The sequence below is a fragment of the Vicugna pacos genome, chromosome 28 (genome assembly GCF_048564905.1).
Source record: "Vicugna pacos chromosome 28, VicPac4, whole genome shotgun sequence".
Classification (NCBI taxonomy): domain Eukaryota; kingdom Metazoa; phylum Chordata; class Mammalia; order Artiodactyla; family Camelidae; genus Vicugna; species Vicugna pacos.
The window spans coordinates 5,120,782-5,140,051 of record NC_133014.1 but is presented as its reverse complement, the minus strand read 5'-3'; the positions used below and the strand labels follow the sequence as shown (position 1 = coordinate 5,140,051).

General features: G+C 45.4%; 1 protein-coding gene across 1 annotated transcript in view; it reads left to right on the top strand.

Moving 5' to 3' along the window:
* Positions 1-19,270, top strand: part of SLC9A2 (solute carrier family 9 member A2) — a 55,301-nt gene that overhangs the window by 19,518 nt on the left and 16,513 nt on the right. Inside the window, exons 3-5 of the mRNA XM_072951233.1 lie at positions 5,398-5,648; positions 15,922-16,139; positions 16,556-16,758. Of these exons, the coding sequence (XP_072807334.1) occupies positions 5,398-5,648; positions 15,922-16,139; positions 16,556-16,758 (672 nt within the window). The remainder of the gene's footprint in view (positions 1-5,397; positions 5,649-15,921; positions 16,140-16,555; positions 16,759-19,270) is intronic.

The following is a 19,270-nucleotide window of genomic DNA, read 5'->3' as shown; positions in this document are numbered from 1 at the left end:
ACGAAGAGGCAGGGCTGGCCCAGAGAGGGCAGTGGGCCAAACTGAGGGCCGGCCATCCCAGCGCAGGAAGTGGGGCAAGGATGGGGAAAGGGCACGATGGCTCTGTCACGGAGCCCCTGTGACGAGCCCGAAGCCTGGAAGCCACAACGAGTGTCATGGTGTCAGGTGACAGCTTTGTCAGTAGCTCATTTACCCTGGGCTGAGAGCCAGGACCCTTAAAGCCACCCCCACAGATATCAGGGCATGCTCGGGGTCCGCCTACCCAACACTGAAGAACATACCCCAGGGACTGGCTGAAATGTGGGGCTGAACTGACCCACAATTATTCAGGGTCAGCAATAATTAGAGCAATAGTGTAAAAATTTATAATTTTTTCCCTCCTAGTCAGGTGCCCTCAGAGGACAGAGGTGGGGGTGTTTTGTAGAAGATTCTTTGGTTCATTCATCTCGTCTTATCTCTAGGAGAGGTTGAAGGAGCTCGTGGCTCAGGGGAAGGTGTGCAATACGCGGACCTAGCTGCGCACAGTGGAAAGGATGTGCCGCTCAGTGTTGTCCCTGGAGGGGTGGAGACTAAGCAGAGAGAAGTCAGGTTGGAAGCATAGGATGAGGATGAGTGAGGTGGTGGTCAGTGCTGTTAACTCCCTCCCCAGTCACGGTGAATTCGGTATCGAGCTTAGAAGATCCGAAGGGGCAAAAGCGCACCAGAAACGTGTCTCAAAGCAAAGAAAAATTCATAATCTGTCAGTTGAAGTCAAACTCCGGGTCCTGTTGTCCAGGGCTGTGGTAGGTTGGAATTGACGGGAGAAGTGACAGCCAAAAAAAAGAGGTGAGTTTTTAAAATAGGATTTTTGTTCTTTCTGTTATAAGAAACATCTTAAGAAAACCTTGCTAAATTTCCCTTCTAAGAACAGATGTTCCAATTCTCAGTTACCCGTCCATAGTCCAATGAGTTAGGCTCACACGGTAGTTTCCAACGTCATTTCTAGAACATGTTGATGCAACTGCTGAATATTCCAATGCATTGGCCAAGGACCCTTAGGGAGTGTGCTCAGTCTGTCATCACTGAGCTTGGCTAAGGAGAGCGGGCTGTGTGGTGAGAACACAGGGACGTGCACGAGTGGCCTGGTCATTGTGTGCTGTGCGGTGGCATTTAATTCAGGAAGAGGAAGGATAAGCAGAGACCGCTTGGTACTCAATTTTGCTTTTGCAAGTAGGAGAATAGATTTCAAGTCTCCTATGCAGAAACGATCATTCTTTGTGTTTCGTCTCAGCAAACGTGACGTGAAAACTCTTTTTTTCTCAGCAGAGCTAGTCTGATAAAGACCTCTGTATTGTTTGCATCCTTGCATTGCACGGTTTCACTGCATTATTGCATATATTAAATCAAAGTTCAGAACATATAATATCTAAGTTTCATATACACAACTTTTTAAATAACAACAATGAATAGAAACATTTGAAAGGACTCAGCTGTCACATTAGCCCATTACAGAATTTAGCCAACAGGCACCACCGGCTTTCCAGTTTTCTAAAACTGTGATTGTCAAGTTGAGGTCAACTTTGCACAGAGCAACTGGAGACGAAATTGTAGGGACACACATATACATATACTATATATAAATTATAACCTCAAAAGCACTTTTCTATACAGATTCCCTGGTGATAAAATTAAAGATTTAACTGAAGTGAACCAATTGTGGGGTTATGGCCAGTTGTAACTAAAAGAATTTTATCTTGTGCTGATCACTAGGTGTCAGGTTCAGTGGACCACACGTGGGAGGTTATGGAAAGCTTTCTGGTTGTCATGGTAATGCCTCGACCTAAGATATTTCCTTGGAAGGTGCCCTGGCCTCCAAGGCAGCTGAGTGATCAGCCTGGAGCCTCTGACAGTGTCCTGACAGTAAAGACCAGAGCCTGTGGATCAGCCTCACTCTTTGCAAAGCCCAAAGGGATGTTAAAGACAGAATGTGCCTCTGACAGATTTGATGGGTTGGGTTGCCGGGAAAATGGCTTTGGAAAGAGTATGCTGTCTGTCCAGGTGTTCCTTGGGGATGAGGACCTGGGCGTCGTTTGCAGCCCTGTCAGTGTGCTGGGGGTGGGCGCAGGGAGATGAGACAGAGGGGGAGGACACCTGGGTTCTGTGCACAAGGAATTTCTAATGTTTTAGGGGAAATGAGGTCGGTGTTCAAGAGGCAGCACCAGTCGCACAAGACAGGGTATCACCAAATGCTGAATGGTCTGGGGGGCCTTCTGTGTTGCAGGAGGGCGGAGGGAAGGGCGATTTGCAAGGGGTCGGGGTCCAGGAAGGCTGGAGAGGAACAGCAGCTTCCACGGAGCTGTGGAAGAAGGGGAGGTTCCCCTCTCCAAAACTGAAGGGCGTTGTAAAGCAGCACAAATAAAATAAAATAGAATAAAAAGCACCAGGTGTATTGAGCCTTCTTCCCCAAGTCAGGCAGTCAGAGATTCTACATTTGAGGGTAAGTGAGAAATGGAAACGTAGTGTTTAAAGGAAGCGAGTCTTGGGGCAGCTATAGGGGGCTTGGATGAGGGAGAGATGGGATTGGCTGGAGGGAGGGGAGTAGAAACCGTGGTGTGTGGGGGCGGAATGCAGAGCCCGAGTGGTCGGGGAGGCTGTCTGTGCAGAGATGATGCCTGGGAGACCCATCTCTCTCCCCAGGCAGCGGGTGACCGTCCCTTCTTGGCCACAGCTGTTTGGAGGCGGGGGGTAAATACAGCGCCTCTCCGATCCCCCTCAGGATGCAGTTGTGGCGTGTTGATGCGGTGAAATCTGAAGTGCACGGCAGGTCTGGCTGAAGGTAGGAAGCGATGCTACTTGAAGCCAGTTCTTTTCTGGCAAATGATGATTCTTCAGGCTATTTAGGTCCTCCGGCTAGTGAATTGCTTTTTTCTTCCCGTACTCAAGTCATTTCTTGGTGGTACCTTACCGGAGGCTCTTGAGTGTTATGCCAACATTCAGGAGAAGGGAGAAGCTCACGGCTTTCTAAGTTGTAATCCACTTTTTTTTTTTTCAGAACCAACAGATGTTTATTGTCATCTGCTAGGCAACAGAGAAGTCAGTCAGAATAAGGTGTGATCCTTAACTACAAGGAGTTTACCATCAAAAGAGGAAAATATTAGCTGAAACCTGAAGTGTGTAGGTTATAAAGGACCACAAGTGAGGTAGAAAAGAGTGACATGGCTTTTTGCCAGGACAGTTTCTGGTTAGCAGTCTATGACTCATTCTCATTGTTAAACCTTGAAGAGCTGACCCAGAAGGTCAGGACACTTGGATTCTGGTATCGCCTCTGACGTTTTGTGTGCCTGTGGACAGATGGGTTCAGTTTTGAGATTCTCAGAACCCAGGGAGGGTGTAGATGGCCTGTGCTCTGAAGACCCCAGTGTCCCATCGCCTACCTTTCCTGGAGAGCCCCATTGCAAACATGACAATGAAAAGAAGCAAGCACATGCCTGGAATGTATTTCACTTGCTGGTTTTGTGCAGAAAGGGGAAAGAATGAGCTGTCACCTCCCATGTCAGCTGCTCAGTGGCCCTGGGAGATGTGGTTGAAAGCATCGCGCCTAGCAGATATGAATGCCTGCCGTTTTTGAAGACTTAATTACACTGTGTAAAGACTGCAGATTTCTCAGAAACTGAGCAACAGTGTGGTCTCATCCCTTTAGAGGCACACACATGTGTGAAGTTAGAGCAGACGCACTCGTGTACACTGCTGCCCCTTTGCTGTATGAAAAACCAGTCAGGTCTCGTGTTTCATCAGAGGTGCGTGTGTGGGTGGGACGAGGAGGGAGCTTCCGACCGAGGACTTCAGCAACTTGGGAGCAGGATGTCTTCAGGGAGGGTACCTGTACTGATGGGCGGGTCCCTTCCACGTGAGACCCCACAACAGGACCTTGGAAGGTCACCAGATTCACAGCCAACACTGAGAAGCTTTCTCTGTGACATTCTGCTTCCCTTGGTGATACAAGCGGAGCAGGTCGGATGCCAACCAAGCCTTTAAAAGTGATCTTTTAGGCTGTATCTAAAAAATAGTGTTTTAGGAGTAAGTCGTGTAATAGTTTTGAAGTCTACTGTCTCTCAGGTTTAGAAATAGATTTCCTGATGACACGCGTTTATCCAAGCTTTTGTTTCTTTTTAATTTTTAATTTTTAATTTATTTAAGTATTTATTCTAGAATATCATATTTTTAAAATTGAAGTATCATTGATGTACAATATTATATGTTAGATATACAATATAGTGGTTCATAATTTTTAAAGGTTATTCTCCACTTATAGTTATTATAAAATATTGACTGTATTCCCCATGGTGTACAATATATCCTTGTATCTTGTTTTATACCTGACAGTTTGTACCTCTTCATCCTCCATCGTCATCTTTCCCCTCCCCCTTCCCTCTGCATCTGTGAGTCTGTTTCTTTTCTCTTATAACCACTAACTTGTAGTAATATTTTAGATTCCACATGTAAGTGACATCTTACAGTATTTGTCTTTCTCTGGATGACTTATTTCACTTAGCAGAATGCCTTCCAAGTCCATCCACGCTGTACACTGGGAACTAATACAATATTTTCTTTTATTTTATCTTATTTTATTATTGATTTACTTTATAATTTTATTAATTTAAGTAGTTAAACAATTATTTAAACAAATGTTTATTTTATTATAGTACTTATTTAAATATTTAAGTAATTAAATATTGGTTAATTTTATTATTTTATTTATTTAAAAATTTAAATAATTATTTAAGCAAATATTTTATTTTATTATTTATTTATTTAAATATTCAACTATTTAAATACTTGTTTTATTAGTTTATTTATTTAAATATTTAAATAATTATTTAAACAAAAATTTTATTTTTTATTTATTTAAACAATTATTTAAACAAATACTTGTTTTATTCTTTTATTTATTTAAATATTTAAACATTTATTTAAACAAACATGTTTTATTATTTTATTTATTCAAATATTTAACTATTTAAACATTTTAATTTTATTTATTTAAATATTTAAATCATCATCCAAAAATTTTTATTTTTATTTATTTAACTGTTTAATTAGTTAAATAAATACTTGTTTGTTTTCCTACTTTTTAATTAAAATTTGAATATTTAAACAAATATTTGTTTTATTACTGTTATTTAGATATTTAAGTCACTATTTAAACATACAATTGTTTGCTTTATTATTTTATTTATTTAGATATGTAAGTCATTATTTTCGGCATTCATTTATTCATTTATGGTTGTCCGGGCCTGCTGTGGAGGGCGGTCCCCTGCCGCCCTGAGCCGGGAGGTGGGCACGTGCAGGGTCCCCGCGCCTCGTCGTGGGCGCGGCGGTGCGGGCGGCGGGGCCCTGAGCGCGCTGTCCCTCCCGCAGGTCCTGTACAACCTGTTCAAGTCCTTCTGCCAGATGAAGACCATCGAGCCCGTGGACGTGTTCGCCGGCATCGCCAACTTCTTCGCGGTGGGGGTCGGCGGCGTGCTGATCGGCGTCTTCCTGGGCTTCATAGCGGCCTTCACCACGCGCTTCACGCACAACGTGCGCGTGATCGAGCCGCTCTTCGTCTTCCTGTACAGCTACCTGTCCTACATCACGGCCGAGATGTTCCACCTGTCGGGCATCATGGCGTGAGTACCCGCCCCGTCTGCCCGGCGGGGGCGCCGGGGCCCAGCGCGTTATGTGACAGGGCAGGCGTTCTTCAGTTCTTTGAGGGAAAATTCAAAGTGGATTTTCTTACTCTTGGTTTCAAAGAAATAAAAGGATGCTGCGGCCAAATTGTACTGAAGTGATGCAGCCGGTGCTGAAATGCAAAACGGCTTGGAAGTCCCTCTTGGGGCTCATAGGAAACATGACAATGAAGTGTTGGCGTTGATGGTCAGGCAGCAAGAGCGTTCTGGGTCTGATGCCCTTCGGTTTGTCCACGTCAGCTTCCTCTGCCGAGGCGGCGGCTCCCAGGCTGCGTCCGCAGCTCGGGGATTGCTTCTGTAAGTCCGTCTGAACAGCGTTGGTAGTGGGAAGTCTCCCCTTGGTGTGGTAGGTTTGATTCGAAATCTGAACGAGCTTTACGTCATTCAAAGCAAAATTCAGTGAAGAAGGCCTGTCATCCTGTAATTTGAGGCCAGCTTCTTAAAGAGGAGAGGGTGCAGCTCGGTGGTAGAGCGTGTGTTTTGCATGCATGAGGTCCTGGGTTTAATCCCCGGTACCTCCATTAAATAAATAAACAAATAAATAGGTATGGTTATAAGGCAAGAAATTATCTATTTTTTTAAAGACAGTGTATCAGGCACTATGTGATTTGGAAGGATGCTCTAAAAAAGTTCTGACAAGTAGCTGAGGAACGGCAGTGTTTGGATCCGCTTGTAACCTTTGGAGGGTCCCTTTGAAGGAGGCTACTTGTGGGGTGTGGCTTTTTTTATTTTTTCCAGCTTCCATATATCAGCCTTTTATATTATGGTCACACCTCGTATAGGGCCAGTGAGAAATGCTTAGTGATGGAATGCCTTTCAGAGTTTTTATTTTGACAAACATTCGTGTACAGCTGGAATGCCTTTGAAAGTTTTTATTTTGGCAAATATTTATTTTCAGCTAATTTCATGCTGGGCTCTCCACTGGAGCCCACTGTACATATTGAGAGTTTTGGTGGTGTCACCGTAAGGCTGAGGTCTTCTGGAAGTTTCTCTTGCACCCTGATAGAGGTGATGCTTTGATTAAGGGCTGCTTTGTGTTGCACCTCACATCAGCACTTCTGCAGCAGGAGCCAATGAGGCTGGTGGTGGAGGAAGCTGAGCACCCCCCACAAGGAGAGTGGAACCCAGGGCAATGAAAGCCGGGCATTAAAAGGCAGTGTGGTTTTCTGTATCCCAGGGAACCTAAATAAAGCGTGGTATTAATCCAGGGTGACCCAGATGAAAGCTTCTGCATCCTCCTGGTTGCTTTTTATATCGTCTTGTGTGTGACTTCCGGTGTCCTCGGTGTTCTTTGACTCGTGTCATTGAAAGTGTCTCATCAGCTGGTTACAAGGTCTCCCCAGAGATTACAGGGCCGGGACTTTGTGTCAAGTTTCCCAGTGGCGCTCTAGCAACGGCTGCTGGAATAACCTTGGATGTATTTTGACCATGTGCCTCTGCAGAAGTTCCAGGACACCCACAGAGTTATCTAAAGACACTGGTCGTTTTGCCTGAAGCTCAAGGGCAGGAACTGGGATGGGAGGGTCCCGAGTGTGGGGGGACCATTGATGTGCTGGTTGAGGGTGGGGTCCTGGTGCGTCTCTGCTTAGAAATAACCAGGAGGCCCGGCGTCCACAGAGCTTGGATGGGCTTTTGCTGTGTCGCGTCCCCGACCTCCTGTGAAGATGAGATCAGGGGTTTACTTGCTCTGGGAATTAGGGGATCTGGGACAAGGAGGGCCACACGTTCCTGGTAAACCACACAGTGATTCTCTGCTGTGCTGTTGGTGTATGAAAAACACCACCTCTGTCTCTCCCCACCTTCAAAGTGAACATTGGTTTCACAACTTGGTGCACAGAAAAGTCCTTTGTTGCATTTAAATGAATATTGTCCTGGCACACAGTGCCCTAAAATAGTGTTAACCGTTAAATGAAGTATTACGGGAGATTTAAGCAGTTTTCTATTTTACCATGCACCCCCAGTATCCTGCGATGACAAAGGAAGGGACAGATTTACCCCGGAGTGTGTGTGTTCTCAGAATTCACACCCTGCTTTCTAATGTGGGGCAGTTAGTATGCCGTTCAGGACCTGAACACGAGCGATGCTTCTGCCTGAGGTCCATCACAGGTGTGCACACCCCACCTGGGTGAGTGTGTTGTGTGCACCTCCACGTACACATAATTACTGCCCCTACCTGGGGACTTCGGTCCAGGGGATCCAGGGTAATGATGTAATTAAGACTGCACATCCATGGACACCTCTTTTATAGAACTTGTCATTTTTCCTGCACTTAACTTGTAGCAAGTGTAGAAATTCCTGTCCCACGTCACGCCGATCACACCTGCTTTTCCCAGGGAAAAGCTGATGTTACAGTGAAAGGGACTGAGGAGGGGATGTGACTGCCGAGCTTGCCTTGTGCTGGGGTGAGGCAGCCGGAGCTGAGGGAAAGATTAAAGCACCTCTGTCTGAATTTGTCTTGGGTGGACTCTTGGTCAGCCTGTCCTAGAATGAGATCATTTAATGAGCAGGGAGTTAATACAGAAGTCTGTCAATACATCTTTCTGTAGTGCAGAAGGTGGGCCTGGGTTCAAAATGTAGTCAGTCTTGTAGGTAGGAAAGCCCGGGGCAAGATTCCAGCATCTTCATGGCTTTGGAACGATGCTGGAAGCCGTGCACCTTGGCACCCCCAAAGCCTACCACTGCTGCTGTTTGTTTTTTGTCATGAACTTGGAGTTTGGTGCATTCCATCTGTCCTCTCCTCTGTCGTGGAAGCTGTTTGGAGAACCGACTTCTGGACATTCTTCGATTTTCTTTCCCCTTTGTGGCCTCTCCTAATACTTCATTCCTAATTTACTGTTAAGGAATTATTTATGCTCATGAATTCCTGTGTGTTCGGGAGAGTTTTAGCTTCCAGCCCTAAGAGGGTAGATGAGATTCCCTGTTTTCTAGTATTTCCCTGCTCATTTCTGTGCTGGGGTGAGCTGTCACAGTAGGGAAGGTGTGTGCGTGTGCGTGTGAATTTCAGTGTGTTTGCACAGCACTGGAGCTAAAGTTCAGGGACAGTTACTAGTCTTTTCAACGAGAGCCTTCACGTCTCAGTAGCATCGGCCCGTTCAAGTATCACTGCACTATGGTGGCGGGTGGGGAGGCGTTCATAGCATTGATTTTAGAAATTGGTGTCTTGGCTTCTGTGTTTTGGGTTTTATGGTTTCAAAAATGCTCAGAGATAAAACACTGATAATTTCTAATGTCCCCTTTGTCTACCCAAGAACACTAACACCTACATACACGTCTATGTGCACACCTCCCTCCTTCAGCAGTGTTTCTCTAAGATGCTTTAGAGCTTGTAACATGTTAACATTTTTTATTATAGAAACAGACAGGAACTTACTTTAAACACTCAAGGTGCAATCTTATATCTAACAACAGAGGTGAACACAAACAGAGAAGCCCTTGCTATACAAAGTAGCAATGATGGCAAAGGTCCGAAGTGTAACCAGCGAAGCTTCTACCCATTTCTAAGGCAGGTACCAGCTCCAGCCTCTAATACAGGCTTCCTTTGGAATTTCCCAGATGCTTCACTCCCGTGGCCACCACTTCAGAGGGAGCCTTCGGGTTTAAAATTCTCAGTTGCTCCCGGTGAGGGGTCCCTTTTCCCAAGAGTAACGTGTGGCGTTTGTGACGGGAGTTCCTATAGTTGGGGAGGAGGAATGGGGCTTGGTTGTCCTGCTGTGTTGGTCCCGGCCACGCTAGGCTCTCGGCCTCACAGATACAGCATCGTGTTTCTATCAACCCTCGGAGTCACGAAGAACAGCAGGGAGAGTAGAAGGAAGGAGAGGGGGGACCATCACACAAACTTCCATCTCACTATGCCTGATACTGCCTGTGCAAACAAAGCTTTATTTTTTCCTTGTTTCTTTAAAAAAATAGTTTAATGGGGGGGGGAGGTAAATTTAGGTTTATTTATTTGTTTATTTTTTTCAAACGGAGGCACTAGGAATTGAACCCAAGACCTTGTGCATGCTAGGCACGCACTTTACCACTAAGCTATACCCTCCCTCCTCAAAAGCATTATTTTTGATTTTGGTGTATGCCTTCACGGATAGCTCAAACTGGCCCAAACTGACCTCTTTAAAATCTTATAGACCACAACGACTAAATGGAGCAGGGTGCAGGGTGGGGAGGAAGGGAATAAAATGAGGCAGGAAATTATTAAATAATAGAAAAACAAATCATGCCTCTATTAATTTTCTGGACACATTCAGAAATACAGTAAAAAAAAAAAAGAAACAAAACCATATTATTATTTTTTTATGATGACTCACATCTTTTATTTTCTTTTGTATAATTTTGCCTTGCGTGCAGGGCAACACTAGAAAAGGCAGGAAGGAATTTGAAATTATAAACCTTTTTTTTTTCGCCCTAGCTCTCTTGAGATGTAATTGACACAATCATAGTGGAAGTTTAAAGTGTAAAACATGATGCTTAGATAATGTGTGTATATTGCAGAATGCTCACCCCAGTAAAGTTAGCTAACACTTCCATCGCCTCACGTGTTACCCTCCTTTGTGTGTGTGTGGTGAGAACTTCCAAAAAGTCCTTTCTAGGGTACAGTGCGGTGTTGTTAATTGCCCGTCCTATCGGATGTACCATCCCATCCAGAGTCGTCCAGTCACTGTGCTGACCGTTAGGTCCCAGAACTTACTCATCTTATAACTGGAAGTTTGTAGATTGTGATCACGTTCACCTGTTTCCCTTACGTCACCCCCCAGCCCCCCCACCAAACCCCTGGCAACCACCAGTCCACTCCCTGTTTCCATGACTTTGCTATTTTTAGATTCCACACATACGTGAGATCATACTGTATTTGCCCAGAGTTGTGCAAATGATTCGTGAAATTATTTTCGTTTATTTTTACGGTTTAAAGGTTTAACTGAATAGACTCAGCTGGTGAACTCCTGCCTTTGCTTGGTTTTTCAAAGGACAGGCGAAACTAGTAGGCTGTCCCTTTTTCCTGGGTGCTGTCCAGGACTCTGGCCATCAGCCACAGGTAGCTTTGCAGCACTTCGGATGTGGCCAGTCTAAACTGAGATGTGTTCCAAGTTTAAACTATACACCAGGTTTTTAAGACTTAGTAGGACGAGATGGCAGAGTATCTCACTAATATTTTTTTATATTGCGTGCATGTTGAAACGACAGTGTATTAGATCTGTGGAGTTAAATAAAGATATTATGACAATTAACTTCACCAGTTTCTTTTTACATTTTTTAACCATCACTACTAGGAAGTTTAAAATTACACGTATGGCTTGTGTTCTGTCTCTCTTAGCGTTGTTCCATTGTGCTCACCCTCAGCTTTTTGTTTTGTTTTGTTTTTTTAATTGAAGTCTAGTCAGTTTACAATGTTGTGCCAATTTCTGGTGCACAGCATAGCAGTTCAGTCGCACATATACATACAGACATTCGTTGTCATGGTCTTTCTCATTGTAGGTTGCTACAAGTTATTGATTGGAGTTCCCTGGGCTCTACGTTAGAAACTGGTTGTTTATCTGTTTTATTCTGTTTTCTAGTGAATCCAGGATTGGAGTGCTTCTGAAACCTTTTCACCCCATCACACGTAAACCTGATAATATTTAACAGACTCCAGTAGAAGCTGGAGGGCACAGCCTTGGGCTCCTGGGCGCTCTGGAGCTGAGGAACCACTTCTGGGCAGGAGGGTCGGGGAAGTGCCGGGTCGGTCCAGGCGAGGGAAGGTGGGAACGTACGCCCAGAAGCAAGTGATGAGAAATGAGGGAAAGGAAGGAAAGGGAAAACAGGTGGCAGAGTATAACTGAATCCAGTGCAGTCCTCGAGTCTCACATTCGCCCTCATTGTCACTCTCCAGTAGATTTTTAAGTAACATGATTCAAGTGACACAATTAATGCCATGATTCCAAAAGACCATGATTCAGTCCTTTTTCTCATTCATTCTTTCTCCTCTGAACAGTCTGCCTCTACTCCCCTCAAACTTTGATATAGTCCGGAATCATCTGGAAAGGTTGTCAGGGGTGCGGGATCCCTGGCTCCAGCTGGAGATTCTGACTCTGTAGGTCTGAGATGGGGTCCAGGCATTTGTGTTCTGCCCACGATTTCTCATAGTCACGTGGCTCACACACCATGGGAGGAGCAGTAAGAGCTTCCAGAACACAGCATCCCCCGCTGGCGTTCCCGGAGCACCTGTCTCGGGAATCCTGAGAACACCGCGCGTTCCTGGGCGCAGGGCTGCCACCTGGCCGTGTCGCACACCCAGGCCCTGCCTGCAGCCCACGCCCAGGGCACACCAGGGGCTCCCCAGCTGGAAGGCTTCCATTCCATCATCAAGATCTTGGTCCAGTCTCCCTGCCTCTCATGCCTCTGCCAGCAGTCCCCGACGAGAGTCCGCGGACGCCGTGTGTTTTGAAAGTCGATGCCTTGTGACTTTTGACCATGAGTTGAGGTCTTGACTGTGTTCTTTCCGCAAAGCCATGATTGCTTTAGGTGCCAGGAAATAGGCTGTAAACAGTAGCTGAACGGCATTGAAAGCATCTAAAGGAGAAAAAAAAGATATGGAAAATCCATGAAATGCGCAGAGCTGTATGACTAATCAGGCGTCTGTAAGAGTTTGAACTTATTTCATTTTTGATATTTTAGGAGAGGTTGTTCAGTTTTTAATGCTTGGATATTCCTCTGAAAACAATTTTTTTTTCATTTTCTCATATGTCAAACTCACTCTCTCTTGGTTGTTGGATTTCCTAGAGGAGGCAATTGTTATGTAGTAAATTCATGCCCTGGAATAATTAATTTACCTCACATGAGTGAGTACTTTATTCTGAGAACATACAGTGTACCCTGAGTCACCACAAGACCTGGCTCAATTCAGAGAAAGCTTTTTAATGGTTCTTTGTCTTCGCTGGTGCTTGGTGCTGGTGAGTGGAGTTTGCCTGTATGTTTGGCGAAGTCTTTATTGAGAATCTGCAACTCTTATTCGGGCTGTGTTTTCCCACAATGGAATCCATACTTGGTAAGATCAGACACAGGTATGAAACGGGCACAGAAGAATTTCGCAACATTCTTTCTATCAGCCCAATTCTCACTCCAAGCAGTTCAGATTACAGAACAGGTCTTCTAACGTGGGAATAGAAATTAGAGAATGGACCACTCTTAAAAAAAGATGAAAGCACACTTGTATTTATAAACTGAATTGCCTGAGTCATGGCTTCTCTGTCTCTAAGTGGGTGATAATGGTCATACATTTATGTTAAACCATAATACGAGGCGAGGCAGTAACACAGAGGAATGCACCAGTGAATTTGGTCCGTGCCTTACTTCCACGGGGTCCCACCCACACGGTGGAACCAGGTCTAAGAGCAGAAAGAAGACCACGAACTCTTGAAAGTAGGAGTCGCCTCTTACTTGCTCACATCTTCTTGGATGCCAGCACAGACTCTGCCCCAGAGTAGATGCTAAGAACATGTTGGTTGATATTCAACTGTTAGTCACAATCCTTTGAACTATATCGGGAGATTGTGAAAGAGAGAGTTGCATGAAAAGTGGGGAGAAAGATGATTCAATGACATGAGCTAATAAAAGTCAGGTCGTACCGGGAATACTAAAAGCCAGTGGTTTTATGTTTGAAGGAGCTTGCGAGTTGAGAAATTCAACTAGAGTTTTCTAAAATGTAAAACGAGTCTTTTTAGGCTATTATTTTGGTGTGAGTATTGTCACAGTGATGTTCAGAATGAGGATGAGGAGCTGTGGGGTTCAGGCAGGAAATCTTCACGTGCTCGCTTTGGTGGAGAAAGAAATCTCCCCTCTCTGTACGTGCTGCTGTGATGTGCTGCGAGATGACCGCTTACCCAAGGATACTTCTGGCCACGTACTCCAAACCCAGTGTGGCTGAGGCCAGCCAGGCACCAGCCAGCCTGCACTGTCCCCCAGCTTGAGAAGTTTCTCCTAATCCTTTTAGAAAAATGAAGGAGACTCAAATTTATGGCCATGATTCAGACTATCAGCTGTAGGTGGTGATCCAGGAAGGGGCGGGGAAGGTTTTATTCGCCTCTATTCTAGGGAGACTGTGTTGTGTGTACCCTGCTAACTGAAGGGAGACTAACTCACTTGTAGTTTTATGTATGTAGGATGTTATGAGGGTGAGGTGGTTTGATGTAGGTCAGAGCATCCTATGGTGAAAAAGAACCCTCTTTGCAATGAAACACCTCCTGGTCTTTACTTGAGAAGACATGTGCATTGAGCTGTATGTGACAGACCAGACGGGACGTCCCCATCCAGGACATAGGCACACCCATATTTCCTGGATGGGGCACTACCCAGCTCTGGGGCCTCTGGTACCTGCCAAGGGGCACTCTTCCCCCTCTAGGGTCTCACCTGTGCTGGTCGGAGTTGAGTTACAGGGAGGAGTCTGGCAGACATACGCATGGCTCCGGTGTCAAGTTAAGGATACAAGGCAGTGGAAAATGATCCTGTAGGCATTCATGTAAAATTCATGTGTTTTTTTTATTCCTTCACCAGAGTTGTATTTTTCAATAATTTCTGGATAGAAATTTTTGCTAAATCACTCACTGAATGGACTAAGATTACTTTTTGCCCGTGTGGCTTGTATTTTTCCCAGTGAGTGACACGAACACGATCTCAGAGGGAACGCACTAGCACAGACCCCCAAAGCAATTTTCCATCTAAAAAAAAATCACTTTTTGAATAATAAACAACAGCAGAAACCTGAATCCAGGAAGGACAGAAGGAAACAGGGTTAGTGTGAGAAAGGTACGGGTTTCAACTCCGCAGCTGGTGCTTTATTATTATTTTTTTGATGCTTTATTGTTAAAAATAAAAGTGAGTGGAAAAAGCTGGGCGGGCAGTCCTTTGGTGTTCATTATTCTCCCTGTTTGTCTGTGAGCTTTCATGCTTTACAGTCAGACTGTTTTAAAGTATATTTTCCATGGGATTAGAGAATTCAGGAAGTACTCACAGCCTTGATTGTTTCTGTTACAAACTTTCACTCTTTGAATTGAACTATTGGCAACATTTAAGAAAGGCTCATTCGTTTGTGTTGCTGTATATAAGTCTTTTCTTTATAAAACATATTATGATTCAGATTCCTCATTGATTCAGTCTGGCTTTTACCCTTGTTACTTTGTATCAGGCAACTCTTGCTTTTAAGGAAATAAATGAAAGATGGAGGTATTCAGACGTGCAGTCAACCAGTGGTTGACATTCAGATGGGTGCCGGGGGTGGTGTCCCCGGTCCTTCTTGCCCACTGGTGCTGGTGGAGGTTCCAGGCTTTGCGTCAGGCCCGTGGGACAGTGCTCCCCCAGCTTCTGTCACCAAGCACGTGTGAGCAGCTCTGGCCCGGCTTATGGGCGACATGCACTTGGTGGCGGCCACCACACAAGGTCAGGGAATGCCAACAACGGTGCAGTCAGCTGCACCGTGACTCCCAAAGATCCAAGTCCTCAGAACCTGGGAATACATTAAAATAGGTGTCGTGGGCAGGGACGCGGAGAGCCCTGGGGTCCCAGAGTTTTGGAAGTGCTGGGAAAACAAATGGAAGAGTTTCTTTCCTTTAGGAATTTTCAGAGCCTATTAATACATTTTGAATTTCCCAGAAGTGGATACCTTAGAGAAGTAGAAATGAGAAGTAGAAATGAGGTAGAAACGAGAAGTAGAAATGAGAATAAATGAGAAGTAGAAATGAGAGGCAGTAAGTGGGTCCAAGAGATTCAGGATGAGGGATGGAAAACCACTTAGATGACCAATTAGATGGTGAGGGGGCACCAAGAAGGTGCAGAGAGGTGGCCAGCATGACCACAGATTCAAGTTTAGCATTTTAGGCAATAGCTTCGCATTTGGGGCACCAGAGGAATTAGAGAAGTTGGGCTGGTTTTAGAGGAAGATAGTGGGTTTTGAATTCATTATGGACTTGTTTTATTTGTGATTCTGACGGGGTAGCTGATGGTGCCGATGTCCACAGCCTAGAAAGCTGGGCAGATTCCGGTGGTCGAAGCCCTGGGTATTGGTGAAAACCCCCTGAGACAGTAGGGTTTTCAAGGATACAAATCACATCCAGAAAAAAAAAAAATTAGTCGAGATTGCTGTAGTCATGGGCGGAGGGTGGAGCCATCATCTGGCTGAGTGCAGACCCCGTCTATTCCGACTTGGACCGTTGTCCTGTTTAAATAGAAGCCACATCTCTTCCTGCAGAATTACAGCCTGTGCGATGACCATGAACAAGTACGTGGAAGAGAACGTGTCCCAGAAATCCTACACGACCATCAAGTACTTCATGAAGATGCTCAGCAGCGTGAGCGAGACGCTCATCTTCATCTTCATGGGCGTGTCCACCGTCGGCAAGAACCACGAGTGGAACTGGGCGTTCGTCTGCTTCACCCTGGCCTTCTGCCTGATCTGGAGGGCGCTGGGTAATGAGCACGTGCTTCCTCGCAGAGACTGGCCCTTTCTGCTTGTCCCCTGCCCTTTGCTGCTGCCATTGCCGCTTCTCTCCTGTATCTGGCTTTCTCCATCTTTCTTACCTCCTTCCTCCCTCGCCTCCTCTTCCTCCTCCTCTCCCTGCTTCCTGACACACTCTTTTCTTCCCTGAGTATTTTCATGCCTCTAAGTTGAATTGACCTGTCTTGATTTCTCTGACTCCACATTCTCACCCACCGCCCGGAGACAACAAAGGCCTAGGAGCCTGGTGATGCCCGGAGGCCAAGGCGCGCGGGGAAGATGGCAGGATGGGGCCCCGTCACTGACAACCCAGAAGTGTGTCTTCTTCATGGGTTTGTGTTCTGGCCTCACACCGTCTGTTTTCTCTGGTGTTGTTTTTTCTTCTCAGGTGTCTTTGTCCTGACGCAGGTCATCAACTGGTTCCGGACGATCCCCTTGACCTTCAAGGACCAGTTCATCATCGCCTACGGCGGCCTGCGTGGAGCCATCTGCTTCGCACTGGTGTTTCTCCTGCCCGCTGCTGTGTTTCCCCGGAAAAAGCTTTTCATCACGGCGGCCATTGTGGTCATCTTCTTCACCGTCTTCATCCTGGTGAGTGGAGCCCTGCCTCCCGGCGAGGTCTCTTCCTTTGCTGGGAGGAAGCGAGATGTCTGGGACGAACTCCTCTTCCAGGGTGCCATGTCGCAGAGGGGAGGACAGAAGGGAAGATGGTATTTCCTCACATCACTGGGTTGTGCAGGTGCCCAGGAGAGTCCAGTGTTGTCACCTGGCCCATGCAGAGGAATTCCTATTTAAGGAAACTCAGCTGCATGACCTAAGAAGCTTATGAACTGAATTTACTAATCCTTGTCGTTTCTCTTACTCCCGCACCCAGTAAATGGGCTCCTTAAATGCTGGTTGTGTGGTGACCTGCCAGCAGCTCTCTGACGTGGGCTCTCCGCTGAGCAGCACATCATTTGAAATGGTGGGAGGGGTGCCTGCACGCTTGATATTAGGAGGCAGAAAGTGTAGAGGGGAGGGCAGGGGCCTGGGTCAACATCCTGGCCTTGCCAATTAATTGATCTCTCTAAGTTAATGAGCCAGCGCTCAGGAGATTCTGCTTTGAGGATGTTCATTTAGGAAGTATGTCTGGGACTTCCACTGTGGGCCAGACAGCGCTCTGGGTGCTTAGGAGCCAAGAGTGAGCACAACACAGAAATGTACCCAAGCCTGCAAAGCTTCCGCTCCGGGGAGGGGGGCAGCCCCTGGACAGCAAACATAATAAGTAAGGAAATTCGAGAGTGTGTTAGAAGGTGCAAGATGCTGTACAAGTGGCCGGGATCAGGCACGGGGAGGGTGGGGAGGGTGGGGAGGGGACGGGGTGATTCGGTACCAAACAGAACCTCATGGCAGGCAAGATGAAAAAAGATGACGTTTGAGTCAAGGCTGGGTGGGGGGCAGATGAAGGGATTAGCTGAGGCTAGAACATTCCAGGCAAACCAGAGGACAGGCACAGGTCTGAAGGAGTGTGTTTGTGGCCCATGTGGCTGGCGGGCAAGCCGTGCGGCGGGAGAGGGTCTGGGGTCCCGCATCACGTTGGGACTCTGGCTCTCCTGCAAGTGAAACAGAAGCCACCTGAAGGTTTTGTGCAGACGCCTGATATGTTTTATCTGTAGCAGAATGCCCTGGCTGCAGCCGGGAGAAGAGAGAGGTAAGAGGAAGGGGTACAAGTAGGAAATGCCGCCTAGGGGCCAAGGCTGCCGTCAGGCAAGACTGTGGTGGCAGCAGCAAGATGGGGAGAAGGGGTGAGATCCTGGAATGCATCCAGGTCAGAGACCTGCAGGAGTCCCCGTGGGGGCCTAATTTAGAACATTTTCTTGTCCTCTAAATGTTCATATTCCATTAAAAATCCTTTGGAATATGTTACTGGAATTGTATTTATTGCATATCCGTTGAGATAAAATTATCATCATTATATTGATAAAGAATCCTATCCAGGACCTGTACGTGTCTTTAAAACTCGTCTTTTTAATATCCTTTAATTAAGTTTTATAGTTCTCTTTGTAAAGATTTTTTGTGTATTTCATGATAGGATTATACAATATAATATATTATATACATACGTAGAGATAGTATAAAAATATATACATACTTTATATAAATTTTACTTTATTATATATTTAGTATTCATATAGTATAATATATATAATATACTCATATATTCTAGTGTTATAAGTATTCTCTCTCTTTCTCTCTCTCTACATATATTTTTCATTGCTATTTTGTATGGTATTTATTCTTTTTTTTTTTAATTAGTATAGGGGATGGATTTGTGTATGTTCGTTTTATGTCTAGTCACTTTACTAAACTTTCTCGTAGTTTTTAAACGAAAAAAGATTGTTGTAGATTTTTCGGGACAGAATCTGGGTCACCCATGAGCAGCAAAAACCTTGTCGCTTCATTTTCAGTGCCTGTGTTTCTCCCTCTGTCTCTCCCTGTTTCACTGACCAGGACAAGCAGACCGTGTGGAACGGCAGGCTGGGAGTCCCCTTGCGTTGTTCCTGGTTCTAGTGGAAACGCTTTTGGTGTTACATTACTGAGTCAGATGCTCACTATAGATTCCCAACAGATATATATATATATATATTTTTTTATCATATTAAGGAATCTTTTTCTCTTCCTAGTTTACTACGTGGCTTATTTTTCTCTCCATTTCCCAAGTGCGCCGTGAACCTGCCCAGACTCACACCGGGTCCTTTCTTACTGCTGGTCTTAGGTCTTTGCTCAGATATATGCTTCCAACGTCTTGTAAGACTTGGGTCCTGGGTTCTCCCTCAACAGAGCCTTCCTTGACCCTCTCATTCCTCCTGTGCCTACTCTGTAGCTGGTTTTGTGTGTCTCCCTCTCCGTGTAAGACTAGAGTCGTCAACATGAGGTCCTTAACTATCAAACTAGCAAAGATAACTATCTAGCAAAGATTGCTCCCAAACGCCCAAGCCCCTGATTCGTCCACCGTAGACACTCAATTATAATTGTTTTAATAGATGAATGAATGAATGAATGAATGAATGACTTAAATGTTTTCTGTGCGTAATGCAAGGAGATGATTCCTCTGAGCTGTATC